This window comes from Castor canadensis, chromosome 2 (assembly GCF_047511655.1).
Source record: "Castor canadensis chromosome 2, mCasCan1.hap1v2, whole genome shotgun sequence".
NCBI classification, from domain to species: Eukaryota; Metazoa; Chordata; class Mammalia; order Rodentia; family Castoridae; genus Castor; species Castor canadensis.
Genome location: NC_133387.1, coordinates 67,339,324 through 67,362,638, shown reverse-complemented (window position 1 = coordinate 67,362,638; position 23,315 = coordinate 67,339,324). Strand labels below are relative to the sequence as shown.

Here is a 23,315-nt window from a genome sequence, read left to right as displayed (position 1 = left end):
TTCATCCCCCACAATCTCATCCCTCCTTCACGCCATGCACCCTGCCCTGGACAGGAATGGGAGACACGGCCCAGACCACCAGCAACTTACAGAGGTTTCTTGTCCTTCCCAGTCTTGCCGGGGCAGCATCTGTGGTTGGCTTTGGCCAACAGGATGGTCAGAGATACCAGGAGGCCCAGAAGCAAAATGGCACCCACAGTGATGACAAAAGGCACATACCACGCAGATGAGGAATAGACATTTTCCCTGAGAATCTGGTAGGTGATTCTGGGCTTGAACAACAGACAACAGAAGGGTGAGTGGGGGAGGGGCAGTAGTGTCCTTGACAGTGCTTATTTATTAATTATTTATTATTATTATTAACTCTTTGTTCCTACTCTGCAAATTGGACTTCTGCAGTGTGCTCATAGTTCACTGCCTAATGGGCACATTAGGTCAAAACCAGAAAAATTATGGAACTGAAAAGTTTCATCTGGCCTAATTCCATTCTCTGTCTGTCCTCCACTTCCCAAGAGCTAAAAAGTCCATTGGTTGTTTTTCTACCATAATGCAGCATAAGTCCGGGACTAATATAGCCAGTCTGTCACTGAGATGGCAGGGGCATGAAAGTTGTTTTTTCCTAACATGTCATAGGCTTTTCAGTGCTTACTCGATGCAGCTGCCACTGCCACTGCCAGATGAGCGGGCTGCGATCACAGTGAAACCTCAAGTTCAGCATCTGCTTCTTACAGTGGGAGACTGATGACAAACAAGGTATGGAGATTTCAGGATTGGAGATGTCACAATTGGGTCATGCGGCAAGCCCAAGAAAGGTGGCAATTCCTTACTCAAAGGAGCCTACTAGCTCCTCCCACTCTGAAAGTCCCTAGGGCTTGTCATGGTTTGAATATGAAATGTCTTCCACATTGGCTCATGTACTGAACTGCAGGTTACCAGCTAGTGGCACTATTTTGGGAGGTCCTGGAAACATTAGGAAGCGAGGCCTAACTGCAGCAAGTAGGGGTCACTGGGGTCACGCCTTTGAAGATTACATTTGATCTTCAGTCTCTTCCCCACTTTCTGCTTCCTGTCTGCCATGAGGGAAGAACCTCCTCGGCCACATACCTCCTGATGTTCTGCCCACGTGCATGTGACCAGCCAACCATGAACTGAACCCTCTGAAAATGTGGGCCAAAGTGAAACTTCCCTCCTTTTAAGTTGTATTTTGGTCACAGCTGTGCAAAAGTAACTAACACATGACTGCAGAATGTCTCCATTCATTGGGATCACACTAACTCAAGCCCAGTAGAGAGGAGCATTATTCAGCTCTTGCCAAGACTCTTGAGAAGCAGAAGTCATCCACCTTCATAGGTAATTTTCTAAGGCTCTGATTAGTTTACTCTGGCATGCTACCAGGATGGGGCCACTGACCCAGATGCAGCTTTTACTGGTAGGAGAAGGAAAGGGAACAAACGGACAGGGGCCAGTTACTTATAGCAATCTGTTGCCAGGTTCCGAGGCTCTCCTCTCCTTTTCTACACTGATTCTGTTACTTATTTTCTTTCTACCACATTCCACAATCTGTAATTATTTTATTAATTAGTATACTTGTTATATTCTAGGCCAGTGGCTCTCAAATTTCAGTGCACATCGAAATTCCCTGGAAATCTTAAAAGCACAAATTACTGGACTCCATCCCTGGAGTTTCTGATCCAAGAGGTCAGGAGCCAGGGCTAGAGGTTCTGGCTTCCAAGTTCCAACATCCCTCTCTGGAGGTTACAATGATGATCGTGGTTGGGTGAGATATGACTCTAATAATCTAGAGTGCTTGAGACCCTGCGTTCTTTCTTTTCTTTTTACTTTGGGGAGTGGGGATACTCGGATTTGAACTCAGAGTCTTACACTTGCAAGGCAAGTGCTGTACTACTTAATCCATTACTTCAGATCTTTAAAAAAACAAAAAAATTTTTTTTACTTTGCTTTTCAGACTGGGTCTGGCCTGAGCTGGCCTCAAACATAGATCCTTCTGCCTCTACCTTCCAGAGTAGCTGGAACTGTAGATGGACACCACTATACCCAACTTGTTTTTGAGATAAGAGTCTCACCAACTTTTGCTTGGGGGGTTGGCTTCCAACTGCAGTCCTCCTATTTCTACAAGGTGCTGAGAGTACCATTGTGTGCCACCACGCCCAGTGAGAATCAGCATTTCTAACATGTGCCCAAGTAATGCTGATGCTGCTGGTCCAGGTACCACACTTTGAGAAGCTCTGACCTATACCATAAACTCCATGAGGCAGGGATCATGTTTGGCTTGTTCACTAATGTGGCTGGCATTTACAAGCATTACATCAATGTTGCTCAATTGGATAAAGTTTTTTTGGAGTGGAGGTGGGGAGTAGGTACAGGTTGAGTACCCAACCCAAAGAGTCACTTAGTGACTCTTGAAAAGAGCTAGAGAAAGCAGCTAGCTACCTGCTTTCATGGACATTGACTTGTAATGACTCTTCTGAACAAGCAAAGAAGGGGCTGTAAAGGTAGCAACTGGCCGCATGCCCATGAAAATTGGCTCCCACATCACAAGCACCATAGGTAGTCAATGCCTGATCTATCACAGGTCTCTGTGCAAACACACACTCTTCTTTACCAGAGTAGGAAGTTAATGATTCTACAAGTCTAACGTCCCACCCAGATCTTCATCTACCACTCAGTGGCCATCCAATCTAGCCAAATACTTCAACTCTTTCCAGTCCATCCCACACTTCTGTATCAAGAGCTCCATTGAGATACATCCCAAGGACATGTAGCTAGGGATTCCAGGTCCCTAAGCCCTTACCACAGGAGCAGTGGTGACAATCGTGGTTGGGTAGGGAATGACTTTGATACTCAGAGTCACTGTCCCTGTTTCAACAAAAGCCTTAGATTTCATCCTGCCAGACAGCAAGTTGTCATCAGTTATGTAGACAAGTAGTTTGTAGTCCCAGATCTTATCAAGGCCACCAGCATAGTCAAAGCGGGATGCAAGTAGCAGACGTGTGATGTTGGAGCCAGCATTGGGAGAGAAGATGAAATGATTGTTGATGTTCCCTAAATGAGATTTAACATGAGGGTGTTGGTAACAAGAAAAAAGAAAACCTTTATTTACAAAATAAAGGTTTAGGAGAAAACTGCATTTTGTCATTTCTTTAAGTATCCATAGAGCAGGTGTGGACTGTTTCTGATGTACCAGGGTTGGGTCAGTGATACACAAAAGATTTCATGGGTACAAAGAAATACTTGTTTACAACCAGTGTGGCTGCAAACGAGGATGAGTCAAAAAGGACAACAGCATACCTGTCCTACTGCCACCAGGCAGAGAGATTTAGATTCTGGAGCATCTCCTGCTAGCTTATCCATCATTGCTTTGGTAACAGCATATGTAACTCACACTCGGACCAACGAGTAGTCAGCAAGAGGGTGGAGCAGGCCACCACCCTAGGCATAAGCCAAGTTCACCCCTTGCCTTTCATGGGACCTGGCTGGTCACACTTGCTACAGCTGTCCCTGGAGTACTACCTCCTGGCTTTGCAAGGATTGCAGTCTCAGGTTCTTCTGAACTCACTCCCCAAAACTCTGAGCTCTGTTGAGGATCACAGCTCAGGGAGCCTGGGGCAGGAAGGCTGCCAGCATAAGCATGGTTCTTGCTCATTCCTCCGGTGGCTCCACACTCATTACCAACTGCAAACCAGTAAATGGAGCAGGAGATGATGCAATTTTTACTCCCTTAGCAGCAAAGTGCTCCATAAAGGCCTTGGGGTTCTCAGTATGGATTATTTCCATCTCCGGCAACTGCAGCACCCTGGCAGTGTCTGCCCCTGGGTTTGTGACACAGCGGCTCAGAGGCTTCCTGCTGCTTGAGTTCCTGCGCTGCCAGGGCTCAGCAGGTGGCCAAGATGGATCTTTGCTCTTCAGCCTGGAATTGCTCTGCTTGTTTGGATTTAAGTCTCTGGCCTCAGCACTTCATTAGTTGAGCTATTTTGGTATAATGTCCATTGAGGGCTGTTCTTTTTGTCCCCACAATGGTATATTTTTAAAGATAGAAAATGAATGGAGCAGAGGAGAATTGCTGGGGACACATTTCAAAATGCGTTTAATCTATTTAATCTATTATTATTCAGAGAGAGACCAGGGATTCCCTGCTCCCATGACAAGATTTCAAGAGAAGAGGTGGTTGAAGAATTGGACTACATTTTTTTAAATTACTCTAATGTGATTTATGATTCATATTACAGTCTGGGAACTTGGGTGAGGTTGGGATTCACCCTTTTTTTTTTTTGGACAGCCATGTATGAGTTTCTGGGAGACTTCAGTGAGATGGGAAGCCACGAGGAGCACAGGGAAACACAGCGTTCACTAGACTCCTCATTCTTCCTTCCTTATTCAAAATACACCCAGCCCACCCCGACACCGTGCCTAGCTCATTAGCTCAGCCTGTGAGCACAGAGCCCAGTGTCCTCCCTGGACTGCTCCAAGTCCTCAGAGCCAGGTCTAAAGCTGATGAAACCAAATACATTACCTGGGCCAATGGAGTAACGAAAAGATCTGGGGCTGGAATCAAGGTCAGTACAGGTCAGTTTGAAATTCTGAATATTTGTGCCAACTTTCAGATCCACTGGTATGGCCAGAAAATAAGAGTTTGGGGTACATACTGGCTTTTCATCATTTTCTCCGAGGATGTTCACAGTAACCTAGAGCAGTGAGGACACAGCCATTCTTAACAGTTAAAACTTACGGAGGGCTTACTGGGTGCCTGGCACTCTTTGGGGTACGTACTTGTCACAGAGTAGCTCATTTAATGTCACAGAGTAGCTCATTTAATGTCACAGAGAGAGATAACATAATCATTCTCATTTTGGAAGTAAGGATAAGGAAGCTGAGGGGGAGCAGATAACTGACCTAAGACCATTCAGCTGGTGGGTGAACTGGGATTTGAATTTAGTACTGCCCTTCTTCAGATCCTATCTGTAAATTTCTATTCTGTGTACATGCGTGTGTGTCATGTGCATGTAGGATACACAGACATTCATATGCCCTTCCACACATGTGTACCTAAACACATGGGCTCCCCAAAGATGACTGAGTTCTTTTCTAGTTGTGGACTTATAAGTACCCATACTTCATTGTTCGCTGCCCCTTGAGAACTGGTAGTTCAGTCTCTAACTCTGGCATACACAGCAATGGTTCTCAACACTGGCTCCACTTTTTTGGGCCCACATGAAATCAAATGAATTGGAGTCCCTGAAGTACAGGATCCAGGCAATTTCTTTAATGTTCCCCACCTGATTAATATGCATCTAGGGCTGAGAAGCCCTGGGCTGGAGCAAGTGGGCCTGGTTAAGGTGTGATCCCATCCATAACTGGGGTTGTTAGCATCACTCAGAGCCTGGGATCTGATCTGCCACTAGCAGGGTCAGCCTACTCTCTTTCATCACTGCCTTTTATGCTGGGTGAATAGGCATGTAGACTGGGATGCCTGCCAGCACAGAACCCTAGAATGTCAGCCCTGAAAGAGACTGATGTGATCATTTAGCTCATTGCCCTTTTAAAAGCTTATGAATTTTGAGTCATACTCATTCTACTTTTGAAACGTGGGGATTTCAGCTCTTTCTGAGCCCAGGAAGAAATTGTAATGTTCACACTAGTTAGCACCCAAAGTGGAATCCATTCATTTGTCTCAAAAAAACTCCAGCCTAACAAACACTGCAATTATCTCCAACTTTCCTTGGCCAGCAATGCCAAGCCTCACACATCACTGAAAACATCATCCTACTAATTCAAACCAAATCACCAGAGGAACTGAGCCATCCAGGCATTGGTTAACAGGTGACTTTCTACTTAAGAAGTACAGCAACAGGGACACCAGAGACAGGCCTTGCTCAGTCTCAGACCCCTTTGGAAAAGTGGGATCAAAGCTGAGAAGTGAATTTGTTCTCCTGACGCTAAGCCAATCACTGACTCTCACACACTGCTGCCAGATGCTACCTAGGAATCCATTTGCCTTTGTGCCTTTTTGCTTTACTAATGGGAAAGAATTAGAAATAGTTGGATCTTTGTGGCAGTCATGTTGTCCTTGATACCCACTGACTCTACAGACTTGTTAGGCCCTTGTGTTAGTTACCCTGACGTGCCACTCAAGCTGTGGTCTTGGACCAGCAGCAGCATTGGCACCACTGGGGAGCACGATGGAGAGGCGGCCTCTTGGCCTCACACCTACTCACTCAAGGCTGTCAAGTGCTTAGAAGCAGTACAGGAGTCAGCGTCTGTTATGGTTTGGATGAGTGTCTCCCAAAGGACTACGTGTCAAAGGCTTGGTCCCCAGGGTGGCATTATTGGGTAGTGGTGGAACCTGTGAGAGGTCATTAGGCCATTGAGGTGTGCTCCCAAGAGAAACAAGGGACCCTGGCCTATCTTCTCTCTCTGCTTCCTGACTGGAGATGTGTGCACTCATTAAGATACTTGCTCCTGCCACGATGTGTCACCCTCACCACAGGCCCAAACAAATGGAGCCACCTAATCATGGATCTGAACCTCTAGAAGCATGAGCTGAAACAAACCTCTCTTCACTTTGTAGGTAGCCTGTGTCAGATATTTTATTACAGTAACACGAAGCTGACTAACACAGTGTCATTGTAAGAACTACCCCATCTGGTGTCAGGGGTGGATAGGAACATGGTAAAACTGCTCTTGGAGAGGAAGTTCACAGTCACACTCAACTTCCGGCAGTATACCAGCTCACTGCGCCAGCAAAGCAAGATTTAAAGGGCCATCAGAGGAACCTTGTCCCACAAAGTGGCTTTGTGGGTTCAGCAGCTACGCCAGTGTCTGGCCATTAATCTTAGCACTTCTTCTACTCACCCACCAACTTGGGCCTCAGATAAAGATGCGACTTTTTATGCCCTGGGCACCACTGCTCACTACTCATTTGCAAGACGTGCTTGTGACGCTTTCTCATTGCTGCAGCCACACCCGGAGGGTGCCAGGAAGACCCTAAGGCAACCAGTTGGTAGGATGTGAATAGATCCAACACCCCACTCACAGTGACTGAGCTCCAGTCTTCGCCATTGGTGGCCTGGATTCTGAGAACGTATATGGGGGTTGTTTCATAGTCTGCTTTAGTTACAAGCTGGAGTTCTCCGGTCTTGGGATTAATCCAAAATATGTTTGGGTACTGGAGGCTGGCCCCCCCAGTGGAAATGGAGTACACAACGCTGCTCTGGGGGAAGTCTTTATCAGCTGCTCGAACCTGTCCAACTCGGGTTCTGGCTAGAAGAATAAAGGACCTGTGATTAGTCCAATTTGGAGGAGGGGCTGATCTATTAACAGCTGTCCTCACTGTCCTGGGCAGAAACACTTTTGGAAGCCTCCTTTCTGTTCAAATTGTGTGTTTCATATCTTCAGTTATATTAAATTCAAGTTATACTAATGAGCACGCACTAGGTAACAACTATGATCCAAGCAGTGCAGCAAGTTGTGAAAGACAACTCCTGCCTTTATAGAGACACCAAGGACACCAATCATGTCATGTCATGAACAACAGTGCAAAGAGCATCCATTCACACACACACACCCACCTCTTAGCAGCAGTGCTGTCTAAAGTCTTGTATTTTTCAAATTTTCTATAATGAACATGAATTGCTCTTATAAACAAGATGAAGAAATAACTTTTTAGGAATGAATCTAGCCGGGAGCCTGTGGCTCACACCTGTAATCCTAGCTATTACAGGAGGCAGAGATCAGGAGGATCATGGTTCGAAGCCAGCCTGGGCAATTAGTTCAAGAGATCCTATCTTGAAAACACATAACACGGGGGTGGGGGGGGGCGGAGTGGCAGGGGGAACATGGCCCAAACAATGTATACACATGTGAGTAAATGTAAAAATGATAAAATAAAAAGAAGAATACCTAACACACACAAAAAAAAAGGGTTGGTGGAGTGGCTCAAGGTATAAGTCTTGAGCTCAAACCCTGATACCCCCCCCAAAAAAAAAGAAGAATCTACAGGGCTGGGGGGTGTGGCTCAAGCGGTAGAGTGCCTGCCTAGCAAGCACAAAGCCCTGAGTTCAAATCCAAGTACCTCCAAAATAAAAAAATCCATAAATAGAAAAGAACGACTCTACAGAATATAGTTTTTAAATAGTGTTCCATTTTGCTTATTTTACAAGTAACATTGGTGGGGCTGCTGGAGTTCTGGCTTGCTTATTTTATAAAAGTTCTTTCTCATAAATTATACCCCTCCAGGGTAGATATCTTCTCATTCAATTCTGTAGCCCAGTACCAAGTGTGTGACCCAGAGCATGTAGTCAGAAAGAATTGTAGTAAGAGTTGTGAATTCATAAAATGCCTATTCCTGTTGAATGTGTAATTCACTGGGTAAGGTGTAAGCAGTTTCTTTGGGTCTTCCTTTTATATTTTGTTTTAAAACAATGTCAGGAAATGGAGACCATCATAAAGAGAGAAAATAAAACAGATAATTTTAGAGGTAATGTTCTGTTTGGGGTTTGCTTTGGTTTTTAAGGATGAAAGAAGTGGTCGTGCTGTCAAATTCAAAGACTGTGGGGGAATCTATTCTACTGGAGAGTTTACACACTAGAGTATGGGGGAGAAATCGGAGCTGGAGGTGGGAAGTCTTTTCTTAAAGGGAGGAGAGCCTACCTGCAAAATCAAGGTGTGATAAAGGGTAAACTAGAAGCCTTCTAAAGAATCCAAGAAAAAGAAAGAATTTTTTTCTTGTGTTATTTATTTATTTATTTAGGTGGCAAGGGATAGGAACTCAGGGTCTCAAGCTTACTACCATTTGAGCCACACCTCCAACCCTTTTTGCTTTATTTATTTTGGATAGGGTCTCACTTCCTCCCCCTCACCCCCGCCTCACCCCAGACTGGCTTAGACTGCAATTCTCCTAGTTATGCTTCTCACCCAGCTGGGAATGGGCCACCACACCTTATTGGTTGAGATGGGGGTCTTGCTAAATTATTTCCCGGGCTAGCCTCCAACCACAATCCTCCCGAGAAACTGGGATTACAGGCCTGCACCACCACACCATGCTTATTTTGTTTTTAAATGAAGGAAATAGAGAAATGGAAAACTATTACTCTATTTTTAAATTTCCGTTCTCTGAATGCGCTGGTTAAAAATCACAGTGGAGACCAAGAGAAAACTTGGGATACAAAAGGAAAAGATTAGCGGAATCAGGGAAATGGACCAGGAAACAGTCAGGGGTTTCAGAGAAACAGGGTTTAATCAACAGTTTTCGAAATTCAAGTTTTATCTGAAGGGCTCCACAGCAGCAAGGACAATTTTAAAAGGGAAGAAAGAAAGAAATGTGCAATAAACACTAATCAGCTGTGAGTTGCTGTGAAAAACACTGGGGGCCTCTGGCAGGACTTTGGCCCCTCCATTTTGGTGAAATTCAGCAAGAATGCTGTGGTCTGTGTCTTGGCTGGTACATACCTGGTCTTCTTTCTGACACATTAAATACATATGACGGGCTAGCAAAGAGGAGAGGAAATTCGTTTTCTGGGCTTGTTAGGATAGAAATGTAGATATTATCTGAAAAAGGAAATAATAGAAGCAAATTGAAATCACGGTCCTTACTCATTCATTTGTTTATTCAACATTTTAAAAAGCATATTCTGAGTGCAGGCTCTGGGATATGGATGGATAAGACTGTGGTTCTTGCCTTTAAGACGCTTTAGGTTGGTCACCCCCTGATAAGCATATGAACAGGTCTTTGTGGAACCTGGAGGAGGAGCCATGAGCTGAGCCTTGCAAGGATAGAGCAAGACAAATGGGTAGTGGGGATGGTGGGAGTGGGGGTGAGGAGGTCTAAGCACATGCAAAAATGCTAAGGTATAAAACTGCATGATTCGCTCAGGGCAACTATTTCCAACTATTTGGTCTAGTTGGAAAAAAAAAAAAAGATGGAGGGAACTTAGAGGGAAAAGACAAGAGCTGCAGCTAGAGTTAAACAGTGAGCAGAGATAAAAGTCCTTACGTTGCCAAGCCAAAGAGTTTGAACTTGAATTTAACAGGTACAGGACACACTCAAGGAAGTGATATGATGACATTTGCATTTCCTGAAGAATCACTGAGAGAAATGGGGAAAGTTGCACTGGAAAGGAGCAAGACAGAAGGTATAGAGATGCTTCAGAACTCTGCTGTGATTTCAGTCAAGAGGAGAACCTGTGTTGGAGCCCTGCTAATGGGAAGGGAGATCCAGTCAGCACCTGCAGCTGCCCAGTGCAGTTTGGTTATCGATGCTCAGGAGATGCTGTGCGAAATAAACTAGAATGATACTTGCTCTTGTAGTAAGGAGGAGCAGCATCTTGCACCTGGATTATCACAGTGTACTTATTGCCGTCTGCTAGGTTACTTGGATTTTCATAATCCAGGTCACCAATCAACTAGATTAAAACAGAAATATTAAATTATATGGAAACAAGCAGTCCTATGAATGAACTGACAAAGATATCTTCATACACTGGTAGTGGATCTGTAAAGCATTTTTCTTGTGCGTTGGAGGAGCTTTAAAACACCATGACCATATCTTTGTGCACTGCTAGAGACAAAAACCTTACCAGGAGAATCTTTGTACAAAGACATTCATCCAGCACTATTGCCCAAAAAACATAGGCTCCCCACGTCAGATTAGTTGAAGAAAAGCACAATATTGAATCTTTTGTGCAGGAATATTTTGCATTATTTAACCTACTTATTCACATATGAATAAGATACATGAGCAGAAAAGAGGTAAGGAAACATATCATAATATTGGCAGTGTTTATCCTTGCATGGTGATGCTTTCCTGTACTTTCTCTATTTGCTACAGTGACCATGGATTAATTTCCTAAAGAGAAGAGCCCAGAAATTATTTCTTATATGACACTGTGAATAAGGTCGGTAAGACTTGCTTAGGAACTGAAGAAGGGCCCGGGATGGGAGGTGGGGCAGGAGGTAGGTGGTGGGGGCGGTGATGGCCTGCTTGCTCTCCTCCCTGATAATGGCCCTAGAGCAACCCACCCACTTTTGCCCTTATCTTCTTGTCTCCTTCCTACCACCCTCCAGCAGGAGCCCTGTAATCAAGGGCCTCCCGTGGCTCACTGAGACCCACCATCCCCATCCCTCCAATTCTGTTTTTGCCCCTGTGTGTGCACACCCTCCTTGTCTCATTGCACTTCAGGTTTCTGGTGGTTCTATGATGAGACACACTCATGCCCCAGGCCCTGCTTTCTCTCCCTCACACCTCATTTGAGGAATGAGCACTCAAATAAACAAAAGAGCCAGAGCGCAGAGGGCACTAATGCATCTATAAAGACACATGAAGCAGGTACACAAATGCAAGCTACACAAGGAGGAATCCAGTCCTTAGTGCCCCCAGCACAGCTCTGCGTAATGAAAGATTACGGGACCCGGGTGAAATAAAGAGCAGATGGGAACACAGACCCACTATTAAGGTTGTTGGTTACAGTGGCTCTGAGAGGGGGTTACTTTGGAAATTTCTCTCTGTGGGGCAGCAAAAGCACTATGCATGCTGGACCGGCTTCCCCAATGCCCTTTTAATGATGCAATGACCATAAACTGACCACAATTTTCCCAGAGCCAGCTGGATCCTGTGAAAATCTGTGGCTGCTCCCCATTCCAGATGGCGTGGTGAAGTTGAATTCATTGTTTGGTGCTTCACTGTCATTATCAAAGCAGAACTTGTTCAGGTCCAGAAGCAACGTCCCGTTGGCTGCACTTTCAGTCACCATAATGCTGCCGAAAAGACACAATTCAATATTTTCCCAGCAAATGGTGATGGAGTGTTCTTTCTAACCGAGGCCCCAGGCTAGACACTTCTACTTCAGTTTTCAACTCAAACCAAGCTCTTGGTTATTGCAGCAACCTCCCTACTGGTCTTCCTGCTTCTGCCCTTGCCTCCTCAGACTATTTTTAACACAGCAGCCAGAGGCATCCTGTTAAGATGTTGTAAGATTCTATCTCTGCTTCTGAGTCCTGAATGTCTCTTCATTTCACTCAAAGTCCTAACTTGATCTTCAGGACCCGCCTGACCTCTCTGACTCATCTCCTACTTCTCCTCTTTGTTTACACTCTTCCCACCACTCTAGTCTCCTGGTGCTCCTTGCACTTGCTACCAGGCTCTCTGGTTTCATTGCACTTGCTGTGGAATGCTCCTCCCACAAATACTCAGGGGTTCCCTACTATAGAGATAGGTTAGATGTTGAGTGTCCCCCAATGGCCCATGTATTGAAAGCCTGATCCCCACGGTAGTGCTATTGGGAGGTGGTGGAACCTTTAAGAGGTGAGGTCTAGTAGGAGGAAGTTAGGTTATTGGTTGGGGCTCTTGAAAGAAACAGTGAGACCTCAGCCCTTTCCTTGCTCTCTTTGCTTCCTGGCCATCAAGTGAGTGGTTTTGCTGTACCGAAAGCTCTTGTCATGATGTGTTACCTCACCACAGGCCCAAAGCAATGGTGCCAACCAATCATAGACCGAAATCTCTGAAACCACAGTCCAAATAAACCTTTTCTTAAAAGCTTATTGTCTCAGCTATTTGTTACAGTTCTGGAAAGCTGACTGATGATTTCCTTCTATGCTTTCTTTAGCCTCTAACTTAATGTCACCTTCTCAGTAAGCCTTACTGAGAAGGCTGCCCTATCTAAAATATGAATGATCCTTACCTGTCATTTCCTCTCCTGTTCCCTTCTTTATTTGTAATTCTTAGCATTTAGCATTATCCAACATACTATGCATTTTATTTATTCTGTTTATTGTCTGTTTCTCCCCTTGAATATAAACTCCAGGAAGACAGGGGTCTTTGCTTTGTTCTTGGCACACTCAATAAGTATTTATCTCAGTTGACCCACAGTCTAGGCAAAAAAACCAAATTGGTAAAGCTACCCTAAACTCAAGTCTCTGATCAAGCACAGCTTGGTGTGGAAGACTGAGAAAGACCAAGATCTGTAAGCCTCAATGCATTGAGGGCCTTTATCCTGTCTCCAGGTTCCAGTTTCTCCATCTACACAATGGGCATAGGTCATGTCAGTTAGCTTTTGCTACAAAACAAGCCATCCCACAACATGGTGACTTAACTCAATCATTTATTATTTCTTATGACCTTATGGGCTCTCTGGAAGTTCTTTTGACTCCAGTTGGACTTGATTGGTCTCGGTGGTCACTGACAGTTCAACTGGGGCTGCCGGACTAGGATGGCTTCACTCACATGGCTCGTGGTGGGAAAGTGGTTGATCTCTACCTCTCATCTTCCAGGAGGCTCTTCACATGGAGATCTCAGGGCTCCAAAAGTAGCAAGAGCACCAAAGTCGATGCACAAGTGCTCTGCAAGCCCCTATTGTGTTGAGATTTGGAACGTTCCAGAGGCCAAAGAAATTCACAGGGTCAAGCCCAGACTCAATTAGAAAGGGAAGACTAGCAAAATCATATTACAAAGAGATATCACACAGATGGGGAAGAATTTGTGGCTGTTTTTTTTGTTTGTTTGTTTGTTTTGTTTTGTTTTCCTGTCTACCTCAATCATATTTTGCCTTGGCAGAGTTTCTTACAAAAACATATCACACCTGAACCAGAATATATAGGGAACTTAAAAAACTAAATTCTCCCAAAACTAATGAACCAATAAAGAAATGGGCAAGTGAACTAAACAGAACTTTCTCAAAAGAAGAAATTCAAATGGCCAAAAAACACATGAAAAAATGCTCACCATCTCTAGCAATAAAGGAAATGCAAATTAAAACTACACTAAGATTCCACCTCACCCCTGTTAGAATAGCCATCATTAGCAACACCACCAACAACAGGTGTTGGCGAGGATGCGGGGAAAAAGGAACCCTCTTACACTGTTGGTGGGAATGTAAACTAGTACAACCACTCTGGAAAAAAATTTGGAGGCTACTTAAAACACTAAACATTGATCTACCATTTGATCCAGCAATACCACTCTTGGGGATATACCCAAAAGTCTGTGACACAGGTTACTCCAGAGGCACCTGCACACCCATGTTTATTGCGGCACTATTCACAATAGCCAAGTTATGGAAACAGCCAAGATGCCCCACCACTGATGAATGGATTAAGAAAATGTGGTATCTATACACAATGGAATTTTATGCAGCCATGAAGAAGAATGAAATGTTATCATTCGCTGGTAAATGGATGGAATTGGAGAACATCATTCTGAGTGAGGTTAGCCTGGCCCAAAAGACCAAAAATCGTATGTTCTCCCTCATATGCGGACATTAGATCAAGGGCAAACACAACAATGGGATTGGACTTTGAGCACATGATAAAGGCAAGAGCACACAAGGGAGGGGTGAGGATAGGTAAGACACCTAAAAAATTAGCTAGCATTTGTTGTCCTTAACGCAGAGAAACTAAAGCAGATACCTTAAAAGCAACTGAGGCCAATAGGAGAAGGGGACCAGGATCTAGAGAAAAGGTTAGATCAAAAAGAATTAACCTAGAAGGTAACACACACGCACAGGAAATCAATGTGAGTCAACTCCCTGTGTAGCTATCCTTATCTCAACCAGGAACACTTGTTCCTTCCTATTATTGCTTATACTCTCTTTACAACAAAATTAGAAATAAGGGCAAAATACTTTCTGCTGGGTATTGAGGGGGTGGGGGGGAGAGGGAGGGGGCGGAGTGGGTAGTAAGGGAGGGGGTGGGGGCAGGGGGGAGAAATGACCCAAGCCTTGTATGCACATATGAATAATAAAACAATTAAAAAAAACATATTACACCTGTCATGAGAATGTGGAAGACCTTCAAATCTCAGCTTTTAGCTGATCACTGGCATGGCTTCTGTGCTCTGAAATTCATCACTGGGTTTGTAGCAAAACAATGTACCAATGACTGAGTGTGGCAGAGATACTAAGACAGGCTTATTCTGTCCTATGACCTCCGACTTCTACTCCAGGAGTTTTGATGCCTTCACTGAAGGATCCTTAGACTGCACCCACTTTAGAACATTTTAAATCACTTTACCTCCCTCTTTTCCTCCTTCAGGTCAGAGTTGCATCATGGTCCCCAGCCTTGCCAAGGTCTGACCCACTTGGTACCACAGGTGTTTCCCCTAATAAAAGCCTTGTACATTTAATCCTGTCTTGGCATCTGGTTTTCAGAACACCCAAACAAACATGTATTAAATTCTTTAATCCTCTATACCTCTCTCTGCAACCAAATTATGCCCTTTCTATATTCCACAGCCTCTCCTAATGGCAGATAAAATGGATTCCGGGACCAGCTACTGCAGAGCAAGTTCTGACAGCAAGGATGGTCTTGGGTAGCTGAGGGTAACTGATGTCTGTTTGATGGAGAGAAAGCAGGTGTGCCTGAGTCCCCACAATGCCTAGTTGGCAAAGGGCACATCTGTGTTTCAGCAGCACTGGAGTCTGAGCACTCTCATTCCTGCCTTGATCTCACAATGTCACAGTTTTATTCATAAGTACTTAGAATAGGCACTAATTAAACCCCAACTGCATGTTATATCATACCAAGCACTTTGAAAACACTGTCTCTAATTCCTTCCTCTTGTACTGAGGCTTGTACTCTGGTCCTCATTTTACAGAGGAGGAAAGAATGATTCAGAGTGGTTTCAAGGGCTGTCTAAGAAGTTAATGCCTCCAAGTCACTACTCTCTCTTGGTTGTGTTAGTCACTGTGAATCTTGAATTCCATCAATGAACACCCAGGTCACTGACATGTGGAGACCTGAGCTTTCATTACAACTCTGCAGACATTTCAGCCTCCAAAAGAACAGTTCACGTTTGGCACTGGCTGATAAATGTTTTCTCTTTTTATTTATTTATTTATTTATTTATTTTGGAGCTGGGAAATCTAATCCAGGGCTTCGTGCATGCTAGGCAAGTGCTCTGAGCCTACCCCCTTGTCCTCCCCACTCCCCTCCTCCCGGGCACTTTCATTCTTCTCTGACACTTGGTATTTTTTTTCCCCTAAACGTGTGACTTGGAAAGCCACGCCCACTCATTCATCAATCCTTGACTCAAAAGCCAGTTGCCCTCACTCCCAGTCATCTGACCATGGATCCCTCTCCATGCAAAGGTGACTGCGCTCAGCTGCAGTCCGGATCGCCAGCCTTCTCCGCCCCTTGCTCACAAAGAGCTGGCGAAGCGCTTTCAGCCAAGCGCCTGACTATTTACAACCCGAGGGAGGGCTGTCTCTGCGCCTCCTATGCCTCCACTGGGGCCCTGGGCTCATTCATCACCAGCCTGGGAAAGCTGCTGCGGCCTCGGTGCGAAGGGCTGGGACCCTGCAGTAACCCGCGGGGGACAGCAGGGGGCGCCCGCCTCCTCCAGGCTGCCCTCGCTCCTCCACTCACAGCCACGCGGCCTCCAATCGCCCAGCTGCTGTCATTGGGTGCTGGCGCCCAGCCTGCCGCTCTTCTGCCAGCTCGCCCAAACTTCAAACATCACAGGATTCAGGGACAAATGTCAGAGACGGTGGCAGAGCCATTTCTGTTGGCCTTTTGTTCTGCTTACGTACTAGGCTTTGCCATGGTTGGGATGGAGAGGGATTACCGACAGGAGGCTAGTGGCTTTGCGGGACCAGGGGTTTTCTGCTCTGCCTGTCCTGCATGCATAGGAGTCACGGATGCATGGGCTGATGCGTGGGCTGAGCTCTTGACCTCAGTGGGAGGAGCCCTTTCATTGCCCTGCCTCCTATCTTGGCTCCTACAGTATGGCTGGGAGTTACCCTCACTGGAAAAGCCCAGAGGAGAGATGAGTATTGTTCAGAATTAGTTTCAGTAATAGACACAATTAGTCCAGTTACTGACTTAGTGTTGGCCTTCAGGGCTAATTTGGAGAGAAGGGCAAGAACAGGACTCTATGTGCTGCCTGGATAATCTAGGTCATTGAAAATGTGATTTCACCAGCTAACATGGAACACAGTCTGCAAACTGTCCTTCTGCCTCCTCAGGGGACTCAAGACCACAGGAAGCTAGAAGACTCAATGAACAGAGATGCACCAAGAGGAAAAAAAGGACAAGAGAAGCTTGAGACAGCACAGTTCCCCCTGGAAACTGATGCCCAGAGTTCTTACTCCTCATCCACAGCCCCTACTTCTCAGAGCAGGGGAACAAGGAAAAACAGGAGGGTTTAGGAGAACAGGATCCAAAGACAGGAATTTCCAAGGATGCACCGGGACCACCCAAGAGTACTGGCATAGATTTAGATTTTCAAGGAAAGTAGAAGTGTGACTCTGCAAATCATCTCTGCTCCTCCTCTTGGTCTGGACTTCTCTGTGCAGAAGGTGGCTTTGATTTATACACAAATGGTGCTGAAGGCTCAGTCCTAACCACCAATGACAACTATCCCTACTCATCTGAGAGACTCAGGTGCACCTTAAGTTGCGATAGGAGCCTATCACATGGTCTGACCTGAGACTGTGCTTACCAGGGTCTCACCAGGAGCAGGTGGCAAATTAGGATAATTCTAGGATATTTAGCAAAGGGATTGTTACAAAGGTGCACACTGGGGATTTGGAAATCTCAAGGGATGGTGCAATAGCTCAGTGTTAATAAGAGTGGATCATGCTTACTACCCCCAGACCCAGAGGAGCCAACAAAGGAAGCATTCCCCCAAATGGCGCAGAGCTGCCTTATAAGATCTGAGCCCTTCAGCTGGTGTAAGGAGGAAGCCTGGGGGATAAGTACCCTGATCTCACTCTCCCTTCTTCCTGGATTCCCACTGGCCCACAGAAGCTGGAGGGCAAGGAAGCTAGTTGGTATCTACGGAGGTCAGCCTCCTGGGGTACAGGGTAGGATGGAGATGTGAACAGGAAGATCAAGGATGTGTCCAGAACAGAGGAAAACTGTTTGGCTGTCAAGCTCAAGGCCACACTGATCCCTTACACTGTGCTGGGCTTGTCAGTTGGGAAAATAGGAAAACAGTTGTAAGTATAACAAGGGAAATTATATTGTTATTGCTTACCCCAGACAATCTTTGCCTAGGTCCTTTGTCTTTTGTCCAAAGTTAAGCTCAAGAGATTTTCCCCATGGGGACATCAAAATAGAGCTGCTCTGGTCTTCAGCCTTGAAGATTGTGCTTCTGGGTGATCTCTTTGCAAGGTACAAGGGTCACTGTTGAGACTCTTCCCCCTTCTCACTCCCAAGAGTCCCCTTTAGAATTTCAGGAAACCACAGAGCTGAAGTTAACCCAAGAAATTACTAATATTGTGTCTTTTTGACAAAATAACTAGTAGGAAAGACAATGCTCTTGTTAAAAAAGGCATATTAACCCAGAATCACCAAGGACTTCATCTTAAAATGATTGAATAGATTGTAAGACAAAGAACAGGTCAAAATGTACATAATAACTCATGTTCCACTTGTATCTACATTTCCCCCCTTTATTTGTCTGCAATTAAGTTGTATAAGGTGAATTAGATGCTTTGTTTTGTTTTACTCTTAAGTACTTGGTTTCATTTATTCATCTTACTAGTAGTACATTTCTTTGGGAGTTCCTAGTTACTAATCCTAAGTCTCAAGCATTTATTATCACTGCTAACTAACAGCACCATCTTGCTGCTAGTGGCAATAAATAAAGAAAAGGCACAGTCCAGAGAGGGCCTAACAAGTCCCCGTGGTACTTTTTACCAACAGAGCACAGCAAAAAATAACTCTTAATAGAGTTAGACAGTGGAGAAGGGAAATAACGAAGAGGAACAAAAATGGAAAAGAGGGAAGGAAAAAGGATGATGAAAAGAAAACCTCTGTACAAAATCGGACAGTGCAAATCTACTTACTGTAGTGAGCTTTTTCTCCAAATACCCATAATTCTTTAGTTTCTCCTAAGAATATACTGAGAAGCCAAAGGCTCAAGAACCACCCACAGGTGACAGGTCCAGCACCACTTTCAACATGTGAATACCTGAAGGTGAGCTTTTTACACATAGCAGGGTTGTCGTTGATGTCTTCCACGATGAAGGTTATCTGGATGCGATTCTCCTGACCCCCAGAGGGTCTGTCCTTCACCAGCACTTCCAGAGAAATGGTGGGATTTAGTCTTAATTCACCCGCATCTCGGTCTATCCGCTGGGCCACTTGGATTGTACCAGTCACTAAGAAGGCAAAGGTTAGAACATGACTTTTTTGAAGACAAATGAAGACTAAAGGTATAGGGAAGCTTGGAGAAAACTGGGAATACCATCCTAACACAAGAACTGGCTTAGGCAGAGAATAGTTTGTATAGAAATACATCCTTTAATAAAACTTAGATTGTTCCTGTAAATATCTAGTAGAGGCTAAGAAGACAGGCTCTGGGATCAGCTGGCTTGGACTGGTATCGCTGTTTCACAACCTATGAGCTGTGGGAGCTTGTACAAATCACTTAACCTGTCCTGGTCTCTCCCTAAAGCTCAGTTTCCTCTTCTGTAAAATGAGGATTTTGTTAGTTCATTGGGCTGTGTTGGGTAATTTGGGTGGAAGTGTGTGGATCACTCAAACTTAAAGTTTGCAGGGTGTGAAGTCTCCAGTGAAGGTGGTCTTTGCAGAAGGGTGAAGTTCTTTCTCTACACTGAGATCCTCAGATGGGAAAATAACTCCCAACAAGCCAGCAGGTTGATCTAGAGTGATACTGTCCAATATATTACTACTAGCCACATGTAGCTATTAATCACTTGAAAGCTGAATTGAGATGAGCTTTAAGCATAAAATCATGATTCCAAGACTTGATATCAAAGAAAATAATGTAAAACATTGCCTGGTGCAGTGCCTCACACCTGGACTACTCAAGAGGCAGGAGGTCAGGAGAATTGAGGCTTAAGGCTAGTTCAGGCAAAAAAGTTCTTAAGACGCCCATCTCAACCAATAAAAGCTGTGCATGGTGGTACATGCTTCAGCTACTTGGGAAGTGTAAATAGGAGGATCACACAGTTCATGTTGACCCTATTCAAAAAAAACCTAACGCAAAAGGGGCCGGGGCATGGCTCAAGGGGTAGAGCACCTGACTAGCAAGCAAGCGCAAAGCCCTGAGTTCAAGCCCCAGCACTGCAAAAAAAGAAGAAACAATGAAAGTCATCTCAATATCCTTTAAATATTGATTGTATGTTTCAATTATAATATTTTGGATCTTAAGGCTCATTTCACTTGTTTCTTTTTAAAAATGACTAGGAGAGACTTTGAAATTACTTATTTAACTTCATTCTATTTCAGCACTAGTACACATCCTCTCTTCCTAAGACCTAGGGTGTCCTCTCAGAGCCACCCTCCTTAAAGGTGATGGGGCTCAGGGAATGCCACCCCACAATATGGCACCTTGGTATTGGAAAACAGCAGAAGAAGGAAAGCCTCTCTGCCCTTCTTCTGTCCTTTTTCCCTGAAGCAGGTCGTAGGAGAATTCCCTTTTTCCCAAAAAGATCATTAGCCCTTCATTGCAGGGATGCCCTACCTGTGCCCAGAGGAGAGGAACAGCGTCATCTAGGAAGACCTAGAAACACCAAGAACCTGAACACACAGGCCTTGCTGAGTCTCTCCCCACCCTCACCTCCCTCACCCCCACCCCGCTAATTACCATTCTATTACACTCCTTTTGTCTACAGTCATATTTCATAACTATTCATATCTTCATCAGAGTTAGCATAAAATACACTTTCCCCTGTATCTTTTTTCTTTGGTGCTGCTGGGGTTTGAACTCAGGGCCATGTGTTGGCTAGGCAGGCACTCTACCACTTGAGCCACATCCCTGGCCCTTTTTGCTTCAGTTCATTTTTCAGGTAGGGTCTCACTTTTGCCCTGGTCCAGCCTTGGACCTAGATACTGCTACCTCTGCCTCCTGAATACCTGGAATCACAGGTGTGCACCACTGTACTCAGACTTCTCTGTATTTTGAGCCTTCATTTCTGAAGTCTCCTGTGTCACATAAAACTCAAGTAAATTTATACACCTTTTTCTTGTTAATCTGCCTTTGACATAGCCCAGGCTAGCTTCAAACTCGAGATTCTCCTTCCTGTACTACCACACCTGACTTAATTTGCTTTTTATAAATACAGCCAGATTTTGGGGGGTCTCAACCATGATCCTTATGATGGGTGAGAAAAGAAAGCTCTTTACTCCTTCAAAGGTAAAGAGTTACCTTTGTAACTCTTTACAAATAAATGTGCTTTTAACACATTTATTCCCTGGTAACTAAGCATGAGCCTCGACAGAAAGGTGGGCCCCACATCAGAAGGCAAATACTGCAAAACAACCCAGTGGCAGGACTAGAGGATGGCTATGTGTGACTTACACTGGTTCATCACAAAATAGTTGCTAGCAGTAGTGATGCTGTAGAGGAGGCGGCCGGGCAAGCCCCCATCATCAGGATCCTCTGCCGTGACATTGGCCACAATGGTGCCTGGACCCAGTTCCTCAGGAATGGAGTACACTTTCCTTGCACTGGAGCAGAAACAGCAGACACAGCTACATTGTACGGGCAAGGAAGGGTGCAGTCTGGGCAGTTGGTATTTTGGTGAGTGCTAAATATAGCACTGAGCTGTTTAAGTTGCATCAACACGCATGGAGGGAGAACAGAGTGGCTGAGAGGAGGGGTGACTGACTTCCGTATTTCCACTAATCACATCCTTGTGGATGCAAGGCAGTGCCAGGCTGCTACTGCAGCAGTTTACACGGGCCACAGTCTCTGACTCTAGGCACGCCAGCCCAATGCCTTTGCAGATCAGCTTAGCATTAGCATCTTTTTAAATAAAATAAAATGGCTGACCTATCCAGCTATCTTACCTCCTTCTCTCAATTTTTGTGCAAAAGTTGTTTGGATTTTTTTAAAAAGCCATCCGGACACAATTTTCAGAACTGCAGGTTTCCTCCCTCATGCCTGACTCCTACCCCATGGATGCCACCAGAAGCCAGAAGCATTCTCTGTTCTATCACCTTTTCTCACTCTTTCTTTCTTCCTTGTCTTTTATCTTTTGCCTGAGGATGTGGGATTTACACATGGAACTGGAGCACCTTTCAGAGTTGCATTAATCATGAGGTCAGCTCTCTGAACTGAGAAATAAGTCCCTCTGGCATCAGACAAGGTCAGAGTCCTGTTTTCCAAGGTCACTGCCTACCAGATAACCCCAAATCTCCAACTTACCCATCCTTCTCAGACCACTGATGCCTTCAGAAAATGCCAGTGATAAGACAGTCAAGCTGGAAGTTCTAACTCTACAACTGAGTGAACCGGGTAGCATGCATGCACCAAAGGGAGATTAGCTTTAAAAAATTACTCTGCAGGAAGTCCTTTGCTGAGACAAAAGCTTTTCAGTGGGGCAAATAGTCACCTCTTTCCCAGTGCCCTAAATTGGCTCCTCCTTGAGGGGAAGTATATTTTGCCTCAATCTAAATGTCTGCATTGGAGGTAAATGGATGGAACTGGAGAATTTCATTCTGAGTGAGGTTAGCCTGGCCCAAAAGACCAAAAATCGTATGTTCTCCCTCATATGTGGACATTAGATCAAGGGCAAACACAACAAGGGGATTGGACTTTGAGCACATGATAAAAGCGAGAGCACACAAGGGAGGGGTGAGGATAAGTAAGACACCCAAAAAACTAGCTAGCATTTGTTGCCCTCAACGCAGATAAACCAAAGCAGATACCTTAAAAGCAACTGAGGCCAACTGGGAGAAGGGGACCAGGAACTAGAGAAAAAGTTAGTTCAAGAAGAATTAACTTAGAAGGTAACACACATGCACAGGAAATCAATGTGAGTCAACTCCCTATACAGCTATCCTTATCTCAACTAGCAAAAAGCCTTGGTCCTTCCTATTATTGCTTATACTCTCTCTTCAACAAAATTAGAGATAAGGGCAAAATAGTTTCTGCCTGGTAGCAAGGGGTTGGGGAGTAAGGGAGGGGGTGGGGGAAGGGGGAAGAAATGACCCAAACATTGTATGCACCTATGAATATAATAAAAAAAAGAAAAAAAAGAAATGTCTGCATTGTGGGGGGAGGGTTGTAGGGGGTTTAGATTGGGCAACCCTATCTCACTATTCTTAGCCAGCAAGCAGGGAGCCTCTGCCTAGAGTCGGGCCAGGTACAGTAAGGCTAGAGCCAGACTCTCACCTATCCCTTCTTATCAGGTTGTCCCCTGGATCCTGACCCCCACCCCATCCATGTGGGAACTTCTGTGGGTGCACCCCATCCTGGGGGATTTGCCAAGAGGTCACTCCAATGCTCAGGGCCTCCATGCCAGTGTCCTGGCTGAGCAGGCCTCTTCTTCCTTTCACTTTCCCACCACATTCCTTCTCAAGGGGTCCATAACACCGACCACTGATGGGTCCGG

At 45.0% G+C, this 23,315-nt stretch overlaps 1 protein-coding gene across 1 annotated transcript in view; it reads right to left on the bottom strand.

The window, feature by feature from the left end:
• The window catches only part of Cdhr3 (cadherin related family member 3), a 63,393-nt gene that overhangs the window by 9,578 nt on the left and 30,500 nt on the right, over positions 1–23,315 (bottom strand). The window contains exons 7-15 of the mRNA XM_074064966.1: positions 21,278–21,426; positions 18,923–19,112; positions 11,598–11,769; positions 10,316–10,418; positions 9,466–9,564; positions 7,052–7,278; positions 4,532–4,703; positions 2,813–3,063; positions 91–272 (exon numbers count right to left, since the gene is read on the bottom strand). Coding sequence (XP_073921067.1) covers positions 91–272; positions 2,813–3,063; positions 4,532–4,703; positions 7,052–7,278; positions 9,466–9,564; positions 10,316–10,418; positions 11,598–11,769; positions 18,923–19,112; positions 21,278–21,426 — 1,545 coding nt within the window. The remainder of the gene's footprint in view (positions 1–90; positions 273–2,812; positions 3,064–4,531; positions 4,704–7,051; positions 7,279–9,465; positions 9,565–10,315; positions 10,419–11,597; positions 11,770–18,922; positions 19,113–21,277; positions 21,427–23,315) is intronic.